The 20,812-nt window shown below is 40.0% G+C and overlaps 1 protein-coding gene across 2 annotated transcripts in view; it reads left to right on the top strand.

Annotated features, from left to right (window-relative positions):
- Positions 1 to 1,272: 1,272 nt before the first annotated feature.
- Positions 1,273 to 20,812, top strand: part of ELAPOR2 (endosome-lysosome associated apoptosis and autophagy regulator family member 2) — a 251,001-nt gene continuing 231,461 nt past the window's right edge. For both annotated transcript variants that reach the window (XM_066354085.1, XM_066354086.1), the window contains exon 1: positions 1,273 to 1,590. In XM_066354085.1, coding sequence (XP_066210182.1) covers positions 1,405 to 1,590 — 186 coding nt within the window. In that variant the 5' untranslated portion in view covers positions 1,273 to 1,404. The remainder of the gene's footprint in view (positions 1,591 to 20,812) is intronic.

Genomic DNA, 20,812 nt, shown 5'->3' with positions numbered 1-20,812 from the left:
TTGAAAAAATATTCCTGTTGCTAAAAACTAAAAGGGTTACAAATTGTAACTCCAGGTTTTAAGTATATACACATTTAAAAGTTAGGAAAAAAATTCCTCAAGATGCTAATAATACCATTAATATAAATAGTTTCATCTCTGGGTAGTGAGATCCCTAATTTTTATATTCTTTCTGAAACTCTTGAATATTTTCCAAAATGTTTACGATAAATGAGCATTATTATAATTAGAACACACAAATGAGACAGGAAGAGGTACACTTTCATGTTTCATTCACAAATGTTTATTAAAAGGACATTGGAGACAGTGTCACAAATTCAAGTAAACTTTGAATCAGGTAGATTGTCCAGGTATTCAATTATCAGAAATTTGAGTGCTCCTTTTGAACAACAAACTCATTCATTCATAGAATTTTAGACTTAGAAGGGAGCCTTGGGAACCCCAACCCTGACGAAGACATGTCCATCTTGTTTACCACTTGATTCCCACCACTCTGTTCAGTATGTTTTTGAATGAAAAAAAAAAAAAAAAAGGAAGAGTACCGCAGTCATTGTACAGCTGGAGGAACTGCTACCTCCAGAAACAAAAGGGCTTACTTGCCTAAGGTGACTCATGTTATCCCCATAAAATAACACCAACAGCAATAATTATGGTTACCACACCAACACATATTCCATCTACTGCTTGCCAGGTACTCTTCAAGTGCTTTACGTACATCAATTTCTTTAATCCTCATAACAACCCTATAGGTATCGTTATGATTTTCATCAAACCGGTGAGAAAAATAAGCCACGAATTGCATCTGTATTTCATTCCCCTTTCTTCCTCGCCATTTCACGCAAACCCTAATCAATGAAAAATTCGATTTGACGCTGGCTAGTTTGGATTCTTATGAAGGGATATTTCTTAGGGTGCACCTGTGTGTGTTTGCGCGAGATGCGGGCATTAGAGAGATTTTAAAGACCCGCTGCCGGAAAACAACGTCTTGATGTCCTGCAGTTCACTTGGGCTCACCCCTGGAGCGCCCCTCCTGGTGGGCTTCGGGGACCGGGGAGGACACCGCCGGGAGCCCAGCCTCTCTGGTCCTCCGCCGCGCAATGAGGCTCCGTCCCCGGCGGCCGCGCAGCGGCTAGGGCCCCCCGCGGCTGGGCCGCAGCCCCCGCCCGCGCCACCTGCTCCCTGAATCCCGCGTCCCCGCCCCGCGTCCCGCCTCCGCGCCGCGCCCTGCAGTCCCTCCCTCCGGCGTGACGGGGGCACCGGCGCCGGCTGCCCGCGCCGCGAGCGCTGCTGAGCTGTCAGCCGGCGGACGGAGGCGCGGCGCGCAGCTCTCGCGGTCGGGAACCCGAGCGCGCCCCACCCGGGGAGGCTGCCTTTCTGCCGCTCGCCGACCGCAGCAGGACGGAGATGCTGCTCGGCGCCCCGGGGCCGGCGGGCGGGAGGGGTCGGAGGCGGCCGCCGGGGGCTCCCCGCTGCGCGCTCTCGGGGCCCTGGAGCCCCGTCTGGCTCTGCTGCTGGGTGGTCGCCGGCTGCCGGGCGGCCTGGGCTGGGGACTTGCCCTCCTCCAGCCACCCGCTTCCTCCTTGCCAGGAGGTGAGCTCACCCAGTCCTTTACCTGGAGTCAGCGGGTTAGGGGAGGAGGGGACGAGGGAGCGGGAGGTCGGGGTGCGGGCTGTGCCTGGGAGGAGAGGGCTTTTCGCTTGTTTTGAGGGATGAAGTTGGCCGCCCGGGAAGCTGGCCGCGGAGCTGTGTGGCTTGCTGTCTTTCGGGTGATGCTTTCCTGTTCACGCTCCTGTGTTTTGAGGGCTCTGAAGGACTTTGCGGCGCTCTCTTTGGAGATTTCAGCCAGGGGACGAGACTGGGGAAGCCCCACTGGGCATGATTTGGGGACCTGTCTCCTAACAGCTTTTCCGGAGAGCCAGATACTGCCCCGGAGGGCTTCCCCCACTCTCCACTCCCCGATCTCTACAAATCCCTTCTCCGACTCTGCACTGAGCTTCTTGATAAGGCCCTGGGGGTTTACTAAACCAGTGTATGGTATCACTTGGTATCCTCTGGAAAAAATATGGATATGAATTTGGAAGAAAAAAGGAGTGTGTACTTAGGGCAGAGGCGGGTTGGTGATGTAGAAAATTGAAAAAGACAGTGCATATGCTCCTTTTGGGAAGTGTTCACCTGGCAGAAGCATGCCACTGTGTATTTTATTATTGCTTGAGACTATTGTTGATATATAGCCAAGAAGAATAAATTATGTGTGATGAGATTTTTCCTCTTGCTTTAGGGTAACTGGACTTGGTGTGCCAAAAATTTACAGGGGTATCATTGGTACTTGTATTGGGTGTTTATGTTTCCCTTTAGTGTTCCAGAAAGTGCATCCTCTTAATGAAAATCAATAAGGGGAAGGAAGCAACATTTCTGACCTACTTTGATTAATTATGTCCGGGAGTATGTGAGGAGTGGATACTGTTTTTAGAAAGATTGCTAGGAATCAGGGTGATGGGTCATTTTTTTTTTATTAGCAAAAATAGCTTACCTAATAGCCCCTCTGGGAAGAACGGCCAGACCCTGTTTCTTTGTGTATGATGCTGTCACTTTTGAGTTTTACCCAGGTTTGAATTATAGAATATCTGCATTCTAGACATCATCCATCATCCATAGATATCTTCTTGCTCCCCCAGAGTACAAGTCCTAGGACAGACTGTAATGAAGTAGAAGAGATCAAAGCCATGTGTGCGAACACACAGCAGTGTTGAAATTGGGGCAATCAGGGCAAGAGCTCAGCAAACATCTGTCTTTAATTTCTGAGTTCATTAGTATAATTAGTTGTCTAATCTGTATTTTTCAACTATCCCTATCACCTGGGAATAATCTGTTTTTCCAGATTTCTCTAGAAAGCTGCCGCTTGGCCATCCTCAGAACAGTTGCAATAGGACAGAATTGAAACCCTGTCTTTGGCCCTCAACCCTAACATTCAGAACATACTTCTTTTCTGAAATGGAAAGTCTGAAGTTTCTTCTAACATGAATTCTTAGTAATGAAGAATCTACTTGAAATGTGTGAAAGTCAGCCCGTGGGGGCAATACTTTTGGCCACCACACCAGGTTTATTCTTTAGATATGCACGTTTCACACATGTACACCTACAAAGAACATAGTAAGAGTCTGCATGCATCTAAGAAAGAAATATAGCAATGAGATGCAGGGAGATGATGAAAGGTTCAGGAAGGCAATTAGAAATTGCACGTGACCCAATCCTTTGAGGTCTCAAGTTTGAATTTCCCTCTGAAAATGAGAATAAATGAAACAATTTGGAGGATTCTACTGAGCCTGCCTGGGGTTGGTTGTGTTTTTAGAAATAATGGTGCACAGAACTGTCTGTATTCTGTAAGATGACTGGGACTTGGAGGTTCCTTTGGAGGTAGAAGAGGCCAAATAATCTCTCATGGACTAAATCTGCTTCTTGGCATTTGTGCTAACCAAGTGAGCTAATCTGTAGAATTGATTTTTGCTTCTGTTGCATTGTTTTTAAGAGGACGTTGGGAAGGACAGATGCTTCTCAGACTTTGAGGTTATGGGTCTGCTTGTGCTTAGGGATGGGTAGGGCTTCCTCTGAGATAAAACTATGGAAATGTGAGCCAAATTCCTGTGAACAAAGACAAAGTAACTATTTTGTTTATCCCTTTCCACTCTTTAGTAACAGAAAAGAAGGTGAAAAGCCAAGTGGAAGGGACAGCACCATGTGGTGGGGGGAGAATGAGAGCAGTTCAAGTGAGAGGTTTGAGCCTGGGAACTCAAGCCAACTGAACAATATGAGAGAGTGTTGAAGCAGAGTATGTACAAACCTGCAGGTAATTCTAAACCTCCCCCCCCCACCCCCCTCCCCCCGGTTGTTTGAGTCTCCCTTCACTTATGAGTATTTTTGGAAAAGTAGCCATGGTTAGCCAAGTTACATAGACTCTCATTTTCCTTGCCTTGCTTTATTTAGGAAAGCAACGAAAGGAAAAGGATGAGAAGCACAGAAAATTGGTCTGGGAGTCATCTAGTTATGATTGCCTGAGTTCAGAAAAAAATGCCTTTCAAAAAGACAACTAGGTTATGGGTAAAGTTTCACTTAGATTTTTACAGAAGATTGGGCTCTGGGGTAAAACTCATAAAATATAGCTCCCTTTGTCAAAGTCATTGGGTTATGGAGTTGAAAAGGGGAGAAGAATGATTACTTTGGGATGCCCAGCTGGGTCAAATCAGCAGGGAGAGAGCACTGGAGCATACAGGAAAGCTATCATTTGGGAGACAAGTAAAAGTAAAGCTAGTGCCAGCAGTAGAAGGACAATAATAGGATATGACTTTGGTAGATTGTGTTTAAAGGGCAAATAATATGAGGGCTGGACCTCAGAACGTGATGAATTAATATCCCTCAAGCTTATTTTCAAAGGGGGGAACTTATAAAAGATAGATATCATCAGGGTTTTTTAGAATCTGTTTTTTATTGGAAAATAATAGCAGTATAAACTGACCTGCTTATTTTTATTGTGAGGATGAGATAAAATTAATATAAATTAAACATAAAAAATCTATATAAATTTGAGAGTTGATTATTGCTAGATGAGTTGACCTAGATCCTGATATTTTGCGAAGAGTCCAGTGAGACTTGAAGGTCAAAGTGTAGGCTGATCCAGGAACTGAATAGAATGGAATTTTTTGACTCTGAATGATGGGACTTACTGGGGCTTCCTGAGGAAAAAAGATAAAGGCCAATAGATGATTCAGAGTTGGAAAAAGGTATTAGAAGGTAGAGTGCATGGGAGCTAAAAGAACAGAACTAAGTGGATTATGTGTGCATCATTTAAACTTGGAAATTGAAATCACAAAATAGCTCAATTTTTAGGTCATTCCTGTAAAGTCCTACATAATACAATTCCCCTGTTCTCTCTGAATCTTGAGTGAATGAATGAGGAGTTTTGGGAATAGTGTTTATTTCACATGCAGTTATTCAGATACTATGTTGCCAGGTGAAATGTCAGATGGTGTGAATTACCAATTAAAAAAATAAAATTTAAGTGGGTAAGCAAGAGACAGATAGGTAAACAGACAATTACAATGGAATTATTTAATGTCATGAGAGAAGAAAGAATCTAGTGGGAGGATCAGAAAAGGTCTACAGAAGTGAGACCTGAAAGGTGAGTAGGAATTTGCCAAGCAGACAAGTTAATTGTGAGAGTGGGGGAAGGCATTTCTGGTGTAGAACATACTGAAAGGGGGCAAAAACAAAATAATGTTGCTGTAATTGGTCATAACTGTAGTATAATATAATGTACTATGAGGAATTTGGTGCGACATGAGTGAGAGGAAGGCAGAAGCCTGAATACATGGAACTGTATATTATGCTAAGAAGCTGGTCTTCATTTGCTAGGTGATGGGGAGCAACAGAAGGATTTAAAAATCACAAGTTGTAAAATATGCTTTAGTTTGGCAATAATGTGGAGCCACATTAGAGGGGTAGGAAATGTAATTGCTAGGAACAATTGAAATAGTTCAGCTAAAGGATGACAGATTCAATAAGGAGTAGTGGACCTGGTTGGTTGGCTCAGTGGTAGAACATCAGCCTGGTGTGTGGATGTCCCAGTTTCATTTTGGGTCAGGGAACACAAGAGAAGTGACCATCTGCTCCTCCACCCCTTCCCCTTCTCTCTTGCTCTCTCTGCCTCTCCCGCAGCCATGGTTCGATTGGTTCGAGTGCATCAGCCCTGGGTGCTGAGGATGGCTTCATAGAGCCTCCACTTCAGGTGCTAAAAATAGTTCAGTTGCAAACATGGGCCTAGATGGGCAGAGCATTGGTCCCAGATGGGGGTTGCCAGGTGGATCCAGTCTGGGTGCATGTGGGAGTCTGTCTCTCTCCCCTTTTCTCACCTGGAAAAGAAGAAGAAGAAAAGGAATAGCAGTGAAGATGGAAAAGAGGGCAAGATGTTAGATAGGATTGACAGTAAGTGGATGTGGAAGGTGAGGGGATGAAAGATTCTGGCTGGATTAGAGGATAATGTTTCTAACCTACCTGAGGAGGAATATGAGGAAGAGGAGGAGACAAGGGAGTTGGTCCTGGAGACTTTCAGAGAGCTGTTCAGTAGGTAGCTGGTTTACAAGTTCTGTTGCTCACAGGCATGGTCTGGGCTAGTGAGGAGATATGGAAAGCACTTTAACAAAAAGCATGGTGGAAACTGCTGGATTGGGTGAGATCTCAGGAAGTGAGAGCAAAAAAGATGAAAGATAGGACTTGGGTTTTACCAACATTGGAGAGGAGGGAGGCAGAAATGGAGAAGTCCACAAGGATATAAGTAATGACTAGTATAAGGGAAATGATGGGACAGTACAGAGTTATGAGGAATGAAAGAAAACCTTTTAAAATGAAAAGGTGGTTGTGGTTCAATTGCTGAAGGAAATTCAAATTAACATGACTGAACAGGGACATTGAATTTGACACTTAGGTCACCAGTACTCAATGCCACAGTGGTTCTGTGGAGTGGTGAAGAGGGGTGGGGTATTAAATAAGAGGTGAATCAGTGGTAATAGAATAGAATTTTATTATATGGCCTTCCTAGATTTGGTAAGAAATTGGGTCTTCCAAGTCTACATAAATTGGAGAACTTAAAAATGACCTGTCTGCTTTAGACTTGAATGGGAACAGTTGAAAAATATCTTTTCTGCAGGAAGTCTCTGAAGGTCATGGGCTGTGGGTGGGGTGTCAGGGGTTTTGAAGCCACACTGTTGCTGAAGGAGTTAGGACTCTGCCTCTGTTTTTATGGAGTTAACATAATTAATTCTGCCTGCTCTGCTTGTGGAAGTGAATTTTCCATTTTGATTTCTTATACTCAGAACCATTTCTTATGTTTTAGGCAAATGTGAGCAAGGATTCACACCATCAATATTTACAATGTAAAACTAAGAGTTGATCTGTAAAGTGTCTTATTTTAGCACAAGGGATGGAAGAAATAGCAGGGCATACTATAGAGTGACACATTTTCCTATCATAGTGAATTCTTCAGCAGTGTCTTGGATCTTATAAAAATTTTTTATCGTTAGAAAACACTAAATTTTGGTACCCTTTGCTTCCACCTGAAGAAATCATGGATAATTATTGTCCCATTTTGCCTTTCTTAGCCAAAGTTACATGTTAAACCCATATTTATTGTGTACTGATGTACCAGGTAGTAGCAATGAAATGATGAACAAAACATATGTCCCATATCCACATTGTGCTTATTATATAATGTTATGGGGAAAGAAACAGAACAATGCCATATATCATGTAATTACATTTGCCATAAGAGCTATGATGCAAAATGACTGTGCAGAGCTTTTCTGTTTCAGGTTAGGATAGGGGGTAGGGGTCCTAAAGAAGATGCTTAAGCTAAGATCCAAAGGATGAATAGGAGTTTGTTGGATGAAGGTCATGGATGGTGGTGATAGAGCATCTCAGACAAAGGAATCCTCCTGGCCTAGAGTGGTTGCTTTACCCTCTTTTAACCCTTCCTGGAGCACGGAAGACCAGTGATTCTTTTATCTTCTCTGGATTCCAGTCACAGCCTATTGTTTACTCTTGAGCATGCAGATGTTGTCTGACAAAGGTTCTACACACTCAGGACCACTCTTGTATAGATGGGAGGATTATACCCTGTATAAGAAAACCAAGCTGTGAGGGCACAAAAGAGTTAGAATCCATCCAGTGCTCAGTGTACCCAGCCACCCTAACGCAGGTCTGCATCTATCCAGAGGGGGCACCGTTATCTAAGTCACACGAAGGCGCCGCATGCTTTACCCAGAGGCTGTGAACACACACACCTGAAGTATATGATCTGTTCACTGAGGGCAAGAATTTGCTCATCTTATTCAGCAAAAGTGATTAAATATCATGTTGTTTAAGGCACATTAGGGGTATTAAAAATGAGTAAGATATAAGTCCTCTTCTCTGGGAGCCCTAATTACTGCTCTGAAAAGACTGTAGAAAAGAGTGGATGGCTTCACTTTTTCAATTATAAAAAGGAATTGATCTTTGTAATGCATTTAATTCTAATTGACATTTTCTCTCAGTTGTACCAGGTTTAAGACTCTGAAATAAAAACCCAGTGATCAGACTATATTGAAATATATTCTCAACTCAGTTTATGGCCCTGGACTTCAAGTTGCCATTTATTACTTATTCAAAGCTTCACTTTTATAGGCTCTTTACTCTAGATCAGTGGTTCTCAAAGTGTGATCCTAGGAATCACAATTGTTAGAAATGCAAGTTCTTGGGCTCTGCACACATCCTACTAACTCAGAAACCCTACGATTGAGGCCCAGCAAGCCATGTTATGACCAGCTTTCTGGGGATTATGCTGAATCCCAAAGTTGGAGAACCTCTGTCTCAAGTATAAGGTGAGGAATACAGTTTAGTTGCCAAAACCCAGAGACTTGCTTCATTGCTATAATTCCTTTGTAACCCTGGCTCACTTCCTGCTTCTGCAGGGGATCTTACAAACTCCTGTAATATTCACACCAGATAGAGTGTTAGCTCCTCTCATTACCATGAAATGCATCAGCAAGCATTTGTCAATGACTAGGTATAGGACAGGACGCAGAGGACATTGTTATACCTCTCTAGGAGCCTACAGCCTGATACAGGAAGCAAGCATGACAGTTAAGTATGCTAATATTAAAAGGTAATGGTAAAATGGTAAACACATGGTAATATAGCATAAGCTTTCTTGATAAATGTTTTCTGATTTTTGTTACTTACCTGGGAGAAGCGCTGTTTACATTTTGCTCCAACTGCAGAGCATCTTAGTGTTATGGAAGTAGCACCAAAGGTAATCAAAGAACTTCCTAAAATTTGAGCCTTGCCACTGGTTTGTGTGACCGTGAGCAGATCAATCTCTTTGAGTCTTTCTGTGTCTGCCAATGGAGTTAGTAACTTATCCACATTAGAGTTGCAGTGAGGATGGCGCTAATGCATTCAACAATATTTTGTAAGTTTCAGCACAACGCCAGTGATTATTCTTGTACAAGTTAAGGACAGTGTTTCTCAAGATATTAAAGTGTGAAAGAACTGGGGTGTGGGTAGGGAAAGGTGTTTATTTATAGAAGGATTTTATAGGAGTATTTTTTTTAATTATGGAAGTTGTGCTTTGTGAAAAGTTTAGAAAGTAAAGAATAAAAAAATCTATCACTCTTCCAGTTAGCAATATCCAGTATTAATGTTTTAACACATTTCCTGCCTATATACATCTTTTTCCTTTTTAAAAACCAAAAGTGAGCTCATATTGTTTGCAGAAGTTGTACCTATCCCTCTTTCGTTGTAAGCATTTCCCAATGACATTAACACTTCTTTATAAATATTTTTGTAATATTTAGAAAATATTTTAATATGTGATATATTGCAAAAGATAGCATCATTTTAATGTATGCTAGTGTTTGGTTATGAGCCATTTACTTCACTGTTTCAATAAAAATGCTCTTTTCTAGGTTAAAGCTTGCTGTTGTTCCTCATGCTTACCTTCCTTTAGAAACACCGGCTCCAGTTGGTAGCTCTGTTGCCACTGAAATTTTACTTGGGCTTCAGGCACACTTGACTCTCATGGTTTTTCTCTTAGATCTCAGTGATCCTTCTCGGTCTTTGCCGGTTCTTCCTCATCTCCTTGACTTCCTTACATGGGGGCATTCCAGGCCTCCATTCTGGGCCTTCTTATCTTTTTGTCATCCTCACACACTTGGTGATGGTGTCGAGTCTCTTGGCTTTAAATACCATCTACTTATGGACAGCGCTAAACTTGACATCTCCTGGCCAACATGGAAAATTGTAATTTATAAACTGCTACTGCTTTGATGGTGAAAAATGCTGTCCCATTGGTGTAATTTACAATGCTTTAATCATTACGGAGGGACAATGTTTTTCTTGTCACTTAGCTGTTAATATTTCACTTCTCTTTTTGTGGAATTTTCTGTTTAGGTGTTTCATCATGTACTGTTTTTTTCACATATAGGAGATTTACACATAGTACTGGTCCTATAAAATACATTTGTATTTACCTAAATTTTTTTCCTGTCTGTGTGTTTTGAGATAATATAATACCCAGAGAAGACAATTATTTAGGCTGTAATAATGTATCATATATGGAATTACTTCCCTTAGCATATCAAAATAGGAATGCATTTTAACTTTTAAAAACTGATGTTTCATCCATAGTTGTTTATTAAATTTCTATAATATATGAAGTCTTTTTGTGTGTTTGGATGAGAAAAATACCAAAGCAGCTGCAAAGTGAGCAGATTTGGGGCTTGAATTGACAGTACTGTTCTAAGAATGTGTCATTGAAATTTCAAGATGGTCCTACTTAATTCTTTGTCACTTTTTCCCATGGCCATTTATATGTTTATTTGTTCATCTAACATTTAATCAGTTTGTTTCCTTTATTTTTTTTCATAGGAAAGTGAATAATACATAGGTCTATGATGATAGTACAGAGGGGTTAAGCGCTATGATGGAATTTTGCGCAGGGTTATATAGAAGCACAGAGAAAGGGCAACTAAATCAGACTAATGAGCCCTGGTCTCAAAATAGTGCTGTTTGAGCTGAGTTTTGAAAGGTTTTTCGAAGTGCTTTACAGGAGGCACAGAGGCCAGCATACTTCAGTTATAGAAAATAGGTTGTATAACTGCACAGAGGAATTAAATCATATGTCAATTTCAAGAGCTAGAGTAAAGGCACATGGGTGGGAGTAGCAAGACATGACTAGATTATGAAGAAGGCAGATATTGAGGGTGTTGTGAGGAAAGCTATGGGAGCCATTGACATCGGATTAGAAAGATGATTCTGTTTGTGAGTAGAGGAAGATAACAGGGATCATACTGAAGGCAGGAACATCAGTTAGGGCAGTGTTTTTCAACCAGTGTGCTGCGGCACACTAGTGTGCCGTGAGACATGGTCAGGTGTGCTGTGGGGAAATTAAACATGGGTCCCCAAACTATGGCCAGTGTGCCGGATACGGCCCTCGGAGGCTATTTATCCGGCCCGCCACCAGCCACCTCCATCCGAACATAAACATTCCCCTCATAATCCCTCCAGCTATCAGCGACAGGAAGAGTGGAGGCACAGGGAATGCTCACTGACCAATCACCTTCTAGGATTCATCCCGACCACTAGAGATGAGCCAATAGTAGGCCGCCTCTCATCCACACCCAGGAAGGTCCCCGCTCGGGCTGCCACACACTTGTCATTGTGTGGCTGCGGCGAGTAATTGAAGCTGCTACTCTTCCCCATGGTCCCGATTTCTAATCCTGGTCAGGACTGGAGGTAAATGTTGCCACCACTAGATGAAGCCTCAGCCTCTGCTGGTTATGTCTATCCTGATGGTGTATATAGATATTTGACCTTTTTCTTTTTAAAAGAGCCCCCCCCCCTCCCCCCCTGCAGAAGGTGATATACAATGTATCACAATGCATCACAATGTTATCTAACTTTAAAGCTAAAGTTTGCTGATCTTCCTTTAGACAGTTTTTGGTTATCTGTTGCCAACGAATTCCCCATTCTGGCCAACAAAGCTATTTTGACATTGCTCCCATTTTCAACCACATATCTATGTGAGCTGAGCTTCTCAAGCTTGACTGCGATAAAAACTAAGAACAGAGAGAGACTGAGAACTGTCGAGGAAGAGCTTCATGTGTGTCTTTTTACCATTCCTGCCAGGAGATCTCTTTTGTGTTCATCAAAACAGGCCCAGGTTTCACACTAAATGAATATAAATACATTTAGAAACTATATTATTAACTATATGTATAATATGTACTGTGTTAGAGTGTCATTTTGTGTCATTTTGGTAGGTGGTGTGCCCCAGGATTTTGTAAATGTAAAAAATGTGTCGTGGCTCAAAAAAGGTTGAAAATCACTGGGTTAGAGCATTATCCCGAAGGACAGAGATTGCTGGTTTGATCCCTGGTCAGGGCACACACAGGAACAGCTTGATATTCCTTTCTCTCTCTCCTCTCCAATGAAATCAGTAAATTAAAAAAAAAAAAAGTAATGCCCTTTGGTGTTTAATCTAACATCCTAAAAAGAGAGTGGAAAAAATTGGCTATTTGAAATTAAGTTTAACTTAGACTTGTATTTAATAATTCTTAGGCATAGCAATAATGCATGTGAGGAAGGGACTGGAACCACAATAACGGCGGTGCGTAAACAGAACTGATTTTGGTATGCTAGGGAAGTGCTTCTCTATCTAAAGAGCAGGTCAATAGTAACAGCATTTGCTCTAATGTTTTATGATTTCTTTTTTTTTTACATTTTGAGCTTTTTAAAATTAAAAGCAATAGATGTGCATTCTAGAAAAATAAAGCAGTTAGAACAACCATAATCCTACCAAATAAGCACAGCATTCAACACCTCTGCATTTGTAATAGGAACAGTAAACAAAAAGTATAATGGTCTGGTATAATTTTAAGGCATTTTATGTATTAATTCACATATATTCCCAACTCTACTGAGTTTGGTATTAATACTCCCAGCATAGTTAAATAACTTGTGAGTCTGGCTGCTGCCCTAGTGTCCACACTCTTAACCATCAGGCTATACTGCCTCTATCACACATATCAAATATCTTTGCATATATTTCATTATGAATATACCTGCATGTTTAGAAAATGGAAATATTGTTTATGTATAGTTTGGTAAGTTTTTTTGGCATTTAACAATATGCTGTGAACGTATTTTCACATTTTGAGTAATCTAGAATTTTATTCAGTGCTTGATGTAAACTAAGCCTTTGATTATATTTCCTGAATAGCCAGTTTTCAAAAATAGTATTTTGAACCATCTATAATTCATTCTTTCTCCACTGATTTGTTTTTTATACCATCTACTATGTGGGTATATAATATATATATATATATATATATATAAAACACTGGGGAACAATTTTTTTTTTCATTTTCTGTTGCATGAGGTTTTAGAACCCTTTCTATATATTTCTACACTGCTGATTCCAAATCTGAAATCTGTTTTTTGGTGCATACTCTAGTTTTTATGCAATTTTAATTTCTTTTTGTTACAGTTAATGACATGCATTGGTTTTTAAATTAGAGTTAAAGGGCAACGACTCTTGGATTGAACATAACCACAAGGCAATTAATGTTTCACAAACATCACTTTTACATAATTGTAGTTGTTTTTAAATGTAAAAAATTATTATCTGATAAAAACACCCTCTTATTTTGTTTTAAGATTGAATCATGGCTTCTTCGAGTAGGTATAAATGTAAGAATAGTCCTGACACCTTCTGTTATATAAGTGGCTGTTATACACTTCAACGTCAAAGGCGCAATATTTCATCATTTGTGACACATGCATATTTGCCTATTTTCAAGTTCCCCTTGACGATCAAGACAAGAATTGGGTTCCTCATATTGTGTGTCATAATTGTGAGGGAATGCTTTGTGACTGGACAAGAAGAAAACACAAAGGAATGCCTTTTGGTATTGCCATGGTTTGGCATGAACCTAACAGCCACAACAGTGACTGTTATTTCTGTCTGATCCATACAAAGGGCATTGGCAAGAAAAAACAGCATATGATCACATATCCTAATATTCCTTCAGCAATATGACCTATCCCACACTCTCTGAGACACTCCCTGTTCCAGTTTTCAATGGTTTTATTTCTTCTAAGGACGAAGAAAGTGAACATGGTGATCAAGTGTATTTTGATAAAATGTATGAGGAAATGGTTGTAGAATCTGAAGGGTCTTGTTCTGATGCCAAGCAGTCATTAACCCCTCAGCAGTTTAGCCAACCTGAATTGAATGACTTAGTAAGAGATTTGGGCCCATCAAAGAAAGCAGCTGAGTTATTAGCCTCCAGGCTTCAAGAAAATAATGTACTTCACCAGTCAGCTAAAGTATCTCATTTCAGGAAGCGTGAACAAATTTTTGTGGACTTTTTTTTCTGAAGACAAACACTTTGTTTACTGTCATGATATCAGTAGTCTTCTCAGCCAGCTAGGTTTTACCACTTACAGTCCAACAGAATGGCAGCTATTTCTTGGCCACTCTAAATGAAGTCTGAATGTGTTCTCCTACACAACAAATATGTTTATGCAGCGGTTCCAATTGGAGTTTCAACTCATCTGCAAGAAGATTATAATGACATAAAAATTGTCCTTGACTTTCTGAAGTATGAGGAGCATAATTGGATCATTTGTGTGGATCTTAAAATGGTAAATTTCCTGCTAGGACAACAGAGAGGTTTCACAAAGTATCCTTGCTTTCTGTGTTTGTGGGACAGCTGAGCTCGGGAGAAACACTGGACACAGAAGGAGTGGCCGAAACATGAAGCTCTGGAAGTAGGGATGCAAAATATTGTGAATGAACCTGTAGTTAATCGAGACAGGATCATTTTTCCCTCACTTCACATCAAACTTGGCTTAATGAAGCAGTTTGTTCAGGCTTTGAATAGAGAAAGTGAATGCTTTCAACATATTATTTCTGCTTTTCCTGCCTTGTCTTTTGAGAAGATAAAAGCAGGTGTATTCAATGGACCTCAAATTCGAACCCTCATATGTGACAAAAAATTTGCCAGGAAGATGAATGAGGAGGAGAAAGCAGCATGGCAGTCATTTGTGGCAGTTACAAAGAACTTCCTTGGCAACAAAAAAGCAGAAAACTATAAACTTCTGGTTCATTGGATGCTGTTGGCTTTCCATGACATTGGATGTAACATGAGTGTTAAGATTCACTTCCTGAACAGTCACTTTGATAAGTTTACCGAAAATCTTGGAGCTCTTAGTGATGAACAGACTACTACTGGAGCATCAAACAAGATTGTCCTCAAGAAGTACACAAACACAAGAGCTACAAACGCAAATTTTTGCCTGAATAGAATTTAAATAAGTTTTGCACAAATTTAATGATTAAAATAAGTGTTTTAATATGTTCTATTTTGAAATTGTAGACAAATTCTGATGCAATCATATCTTTTAGTGTATTAGTGTATTTACTGCATTATATAAATTATTATATTTTCACAAAGATGATGCCCAAGAAGACATTCTACTTCATTATGTTAAACTAAATGTTGAAAATTTTACAATAAGATGAAAACCTAAAATCTTGAATTGCAAAAAAACTGTAGCTTACAGAGAAAAAGTAATGTCAGATTTGAGATCAGCACATTCGTAAGAATGAGTGTATTTGTGGATGCAACAAAAATTTTGTTCCCCAGTGTAATCTATTTTATGTATAATATACTGTTCACAAAAATTAGGGGATATTTCAAAATGAATATGAAGCTATAAAATATCCTGTAATTTACATATAGCATATACACACACAAACATTGATTCGATTTCTTTTTAGGCTACTTTCTAAAGTACCAAATTTTCTTTTGTGCCAAAATTGCACACAGCGACTGATAATGTAATTTTAAATGATACTTTTCTTTCAAAGATTTCTCAGCTGTTTTTACTCTATTTAGTCTTCTAGTTCAAGTTTGGAAGGGCTTAAATTACATCTCATAGGAATTTTATCTTGGATTCTGTTAAATCTCTTTATTCATTAAAAAAACGCCATCTTTATAGTATCATCACATTTGAAGACATAGTCTGCTTTAGTGTTTGAGGCATTTTGTATTTCTCACTTGTACAGTCTTTGTATTTCTAAGTATTTCTGTTCCTATTTTCTGTGACAGTTTTTCCCTATCATTTTACCTTTTAATTGATTTTCCCCTGCTATGTTGAAAAGTCATTGGTTTTTGGAAATTAATTGTATATCTAGTTTCTTCCAGAGCAGTCTTATTAATTCTTTGATTTTTTAAGAAATTAATTGTATATCTAGTTTCTTCCAGAGCAGTCTTATTAATTCTTTGATTTTTTTAATAACAAGTACCTTTTATTGAGTAATTAAATGTGTAAAACACTTTACCTATATTAATAGTAATCTTCATAGCAATTCATACCTCTCTGCTTTTAGAGATGAGGAAATTGAAGCTTCAAGCAATTAATAAATTGCAACAGATGACAAAGCTAGTGAGCTTGAGCTGGGCTATATTTGTCTTGAGATATCACTTTCCACCATACGCCACTCCCTCCCACTCTGTGTGCACAGAACTCATCTATACTTACAGCTCTCTACAGCTGCTTCTAAGAGGCTGTGGTGGATCAGTGGAGAAAACGTTGACCTGGAATGCTAAGGTCGCCGTTCGAAACCCTGGGCTTGCCTGGTCAAGGCACCTATGGGAGTTGATGCTTCCTTCTCTCTCTCACCCCCCTCTCTCCTCTCTAAGGTTAATAAAATCTTAAAACAAACAAACACCTCTCACACCTGCTTACCTCTTTGTCTCCACCCTTTATTCCCAAATTTGCACAGGTAAAGACAAAGGCAGAATACATCCTATGCTCAGTGTCTGTCACATCTTATTAAGTTCACCAAGCAGCTACTTACAGTTGTTTTCTTCTTCTGTCAATCATTTTATTTATTTATTTATTTTTTAAATTTGTTTTTTTTTTTTTTTTTAGATTTTATTTATTTATTTTAGAGAGGAGAGAGAGAGAGAAAGAGAGAGAGAGAGAAAGGGGGGAGGAGCAGGAAGCATCAACTCCCATATGTGCCTTGACCAGGGAAACCAGGGTTTTGAACCGGCGACCTCAGAATTCCAGGTTGACTCTTTATCCACTGCGCCACCACAGGTCAGGCTCTGTCAATCATTTTAAAATAATTCCTTTTTCTCAAGGTATAATCCCTTTCCCATGTGTATTAGAAACCTATCATCTCCTCCAAGGTCAATGTTAGTGTTCCACATGTTTTCACAAGGAGCCCTCTTTGTACGGCTCTGTCTTATTCACACACAGGTACATGGGTGACTGTGACCATGAGTCCTCTGCGCTCGAGGATGTGATACCTGCGCAGAGTCTCTAGTTCAGTTTCTGTTGTCTGGTTGACTTACTGCCATGCTGTGCTCATCAACTGAGAGGACCTTATTCTCTTTACTACATTATTTTTTTGTTTCTTTTTTTCTGAAGTGAGAAGCCGAGAGGCAGAGAGACAGAATCCCACATGTGCCCGACTGGGATCCACCCGGCATGCCCACCAGGGGATGATGCTCTGCCCATCTGGGTCATTGTTCCTTTGCAGCCAGAGCTACCCTCAGCGAAGGGGCCAACTTTGCTCCAATGGAGCCTTGGCTGCGGGATGGGAAGAGAGAGAGAGGGAAAGGAGAGGGGGAAGGGTGGAGAAGCAGTGGGCACTTCTCCTATGTGCCCTGGCTGGGAATCGAACCAGGGACTTCCACATGGGTAGCTGATTCCCTACCACTGAGCTAGCCAGCCAGGGCTTCTTTACTACATCTTAATTAGGAGAATATTATTTTAGAAGAAGAATTTGTTTCAGGATTTTAAAGAAGCAGAGCTGTCTGTGATCCTTCCATCATAAGCAGCATGTGACAGACACTGAATATAGGATGTGTTCTGCCTTTGTCTTTACCTGTGCAAATTTGGGAATAAAGGGTGGAGACAAAGAGGTAAGCAGGTGTGAGAGGTGTTTGTTTGTTTTAAGATTTTATTCACCTTAGAGAGGAGAGAGGGAGGGGGAGAGAGAAGGAAGCATCAACTCCCATAGGTGCCTTGACCAGGCAAGCCCAGGGTTTCAAACGGCGACCTCAGAATTCCAGGTCAATGTTTTCTCCACTGCGCCACCACAGGCCAGGCCAAGAGGTGTTAATCTGATGACATCCTCAACCAGAAGCCTGTAAAATTTCAAAAAATAAAAGGCCAAACCCTGTTGTTGAATCAAAGACAATTCAGAAGAAACATTGATGGACCATTGTTGTATCATTTCCCACAATTATTTTAGTGTTTTTGTGTTCTTCCTTGGCCCTCTTTCTTTAAAGACTTACATCACAATTAAGTGGGCCATGCATTGTGCTAAGTGCCATTTAAAAATACCAGTTGTTATTAGTTTACTCATTCATATATAAATGATATTGCTTTGAAGTGTTATTCAGATATTTTATTGAAAGTTTAAACAATTGCCTCTATTTTTAAAACTTGATTGATGATTAATTGAAGTACACTTAACTACATATACTTGAAGTACAGAATTTGGTCAGTTTCAACATATTGTATCCACTCATAAAACAATCACCATAATCAAGATACAGTGATACCTCGGTTCTCGAACGCCTTGACTTTTGACCAAATCGGTATTCGACCAGGAAATTCGAGAAAATTTTGTCTTGGAATCCGAACAAATATTTGGAACTCGAACGTCCGAGATTAGCCGAGTTGAGCCGAATGGCGTTCATTCGGCCGAGCGCGCCTTGCCTGCGTCATCAGTGTGAGTCATGCTTTGTGGTGAGAGTCACGCTTTGTGGAGAGAGAGAATCACGTTTTTGTGGAGAGAGTCACGCTTTGTGGTGAGAGTCACGCTTTGTGGTGAGAGTCACGCTTTGTGGAGAGACTCACGCTTTGTGCACGCTTTGTACACTGAATTTAACCCTTAGACATGGGTCCAAAGAAAGCCAGAAGTGGTAATGCAGACAAAGGTAAGCGGAAAGCTGTGAGAACAACGATTGAGCTGAAAAAAGAAATCATTGCCAAATATGAACAGGGCACACGTGTTTCAGATCTGTCTGCTGAGTATGGCATGCCAAGATCTATCTCAACTTTCCTTAAGAATAAAGCTGTTATAAAGGCTGCCAATGTTGCCAAAGGTGTTACATTGTTAACAAAGCAAAGGCCTCAGATAATGGAGGAAATGGAGAAGCTGCTTCTTATTTTCATTAAAGAAAAAGAGTTAGCAGGTGACAGCATCAATGAAGTCGTTATTTGTGAGAAAGCACCAGTAAATAGGCATATTTTTGGGGCTTGGAACAAATTAATCCAGTTTCCATTATTTCCTATGGGTTTCATTGTTTCGGTTCTCGAACAATTTGGTTCTCGACCGTTCTCCCGGAACAAATTATGTTCGAGAACCGAGGTATCACTGTATTCCTTTCCAGTCTCCCCATAGCTTTCCTGCTTCCCATTGTGATCCAACCCTTCTCTACCCTGTCTCCATGCAGCTACTGATCTGTTTTTTACAGACCCTAGACTTCTATATAAATGCAATCATGACATGCATTCTTCTTTTTGGGGGCCAGTCTGGCTTTTATTCACTTAGCATAGTGACTTTGAGATTGATTTACATTGTGGTAGAATCAGTAGTTCCTTTTTACTGCTGAGTAGCATTCCATTGTGTGGCTATACCACATATGCTTGTCTATTTTTAACATAATATACTTCCAATCATAGTCCTTGATATTCTTTAGCTCCATTATGATAATGTAATATACAAATATCAAGAACTCATTAGTAAGCACTCCAGGAACGTTGTTTATGACGTTCAGCAGCACCAGCCTACCATGCAAATGAGAAAGGGACTCATAGTGTTCAGAGGTGTTCTGGGAAGTAATTTAGTTTTCCGTTTCACTCAGTAAATCTTGATTTTTGAAGAGGTAATCATTCAGCTAGAGAGACTAGCTGCTGTTCAGTTAAATATGCTTGTTGTGGGAATAACGCATATCTCTCAGAGTGCACATAAGGAGGGTGGCTTTCCCACAACTCATTCACAGGCTGATGTGACTTTCTTAGTTCATGATGATAGAGTTTGTGTACTCTCTGGAAAATGAGAGCAGTCTTTGTGTTCATTTAGAAAGACAAATGTTCATTATTAGTTCCAATTGCATTTTTATAAACATAAAATCAGCAAGATAGCTAGGTTTAATTATATATTTCTTTTTTGAGAGGGGTGATGGAAATTTGGTTTACTAACATGTTTGCATTTAGAACAAGGTAGGAACTTTTTTTAAAATAAATTTTTATTAATTTTAATGGGGTGACACTAATAAATCAGGGTACATATGTCAAAGAAAACATCTCCAGGTTATTTTGTCATTCAATTATGTTGCATACCCATCACCCAAAGTCAAATTGTCCTCTGCCACCTTTTATCTGGTTTTCTTTGTGCCCCTCCCCTCCCCCCCTCACTCCCTCTCCTCCCCCCCTCCGTCTGTAACCACCACTCTTATCCATGTCTCTTAGTCTCGTTTTTATGTCCCACCTATGTATGGAATCGTGCAGTTCTTAGTTTTTTCTGATTTACTTATTTCACTCCGTATGTTATCAAGATCCATCCATTTTGTTGTAAATGATTTGATGTCATCATTTCTTATGGCTGAGTAGTATTCCATAGTGTATATGTTTCACATCTTCTTTATGCAATCCTCTATTGAAGGGCTTTTTGGTTGTTTCCATGTCTTGGCCACTGTGAACAATGCTGCAGTGAACATGGGGCTGCATGTGTCTTTACGTACCAATGTTTCTGAGTTTTGAGTTCAGAGGAATTGCTGAGTCATATGGTAGTTCTATTTTTAGTTTTTTAAGGAACAACCATACTTTCTTCCATAATGGTTGTAGTACTTTACATTCCCACCAATAGTGAATGAAAGTTCCTTTTTTTCCACAGCCTCTCCAACACTTGCTATTACCTGTCTTGTTGATAATAGCTAATCTAACAGGTGTGAGGTGGTATCTCATTGTAGTTTTGATTTGCATTTCTCTAATAACTAATGAAGATGAGCATCTTTTCATATATCTGTTGGCCATTTCTATTTCTTCCTGGGAGAAGTGTCTGTTCATGACCTCTTCCCATTTTTTTTTATTGGATTGTTTGTTTGTTGTTGAGTTTTATGAGTACTTTGTATACTTTGGTATTAGGCCCTTATCTGAGCTGTTGTTTGAAAATATCATTTCCCATTTAGTTGGC

The sequence above is a fragment of the Saccopteryx leptura genome, chromosome 12, assembly GCF_036850995.1.
Source record: "Saccopteryx leptura isolate mSacLep1 chromosome 12, mSacLep1_pri_phased_curated, whole genome shotgun sequence".
NCBI classification, from domain to species: Eukaryota; Metazoa; Chordata; class Mammalia; order Chiroptera; family Emballonuridae; genus Saccopteryx; species Saccopteryx leptura.
The sequence above is the reverse complement of the archived record's forward strand: the minus strand, read 5'-3'. Positions and strand labels throughout refer to the sequence as shown.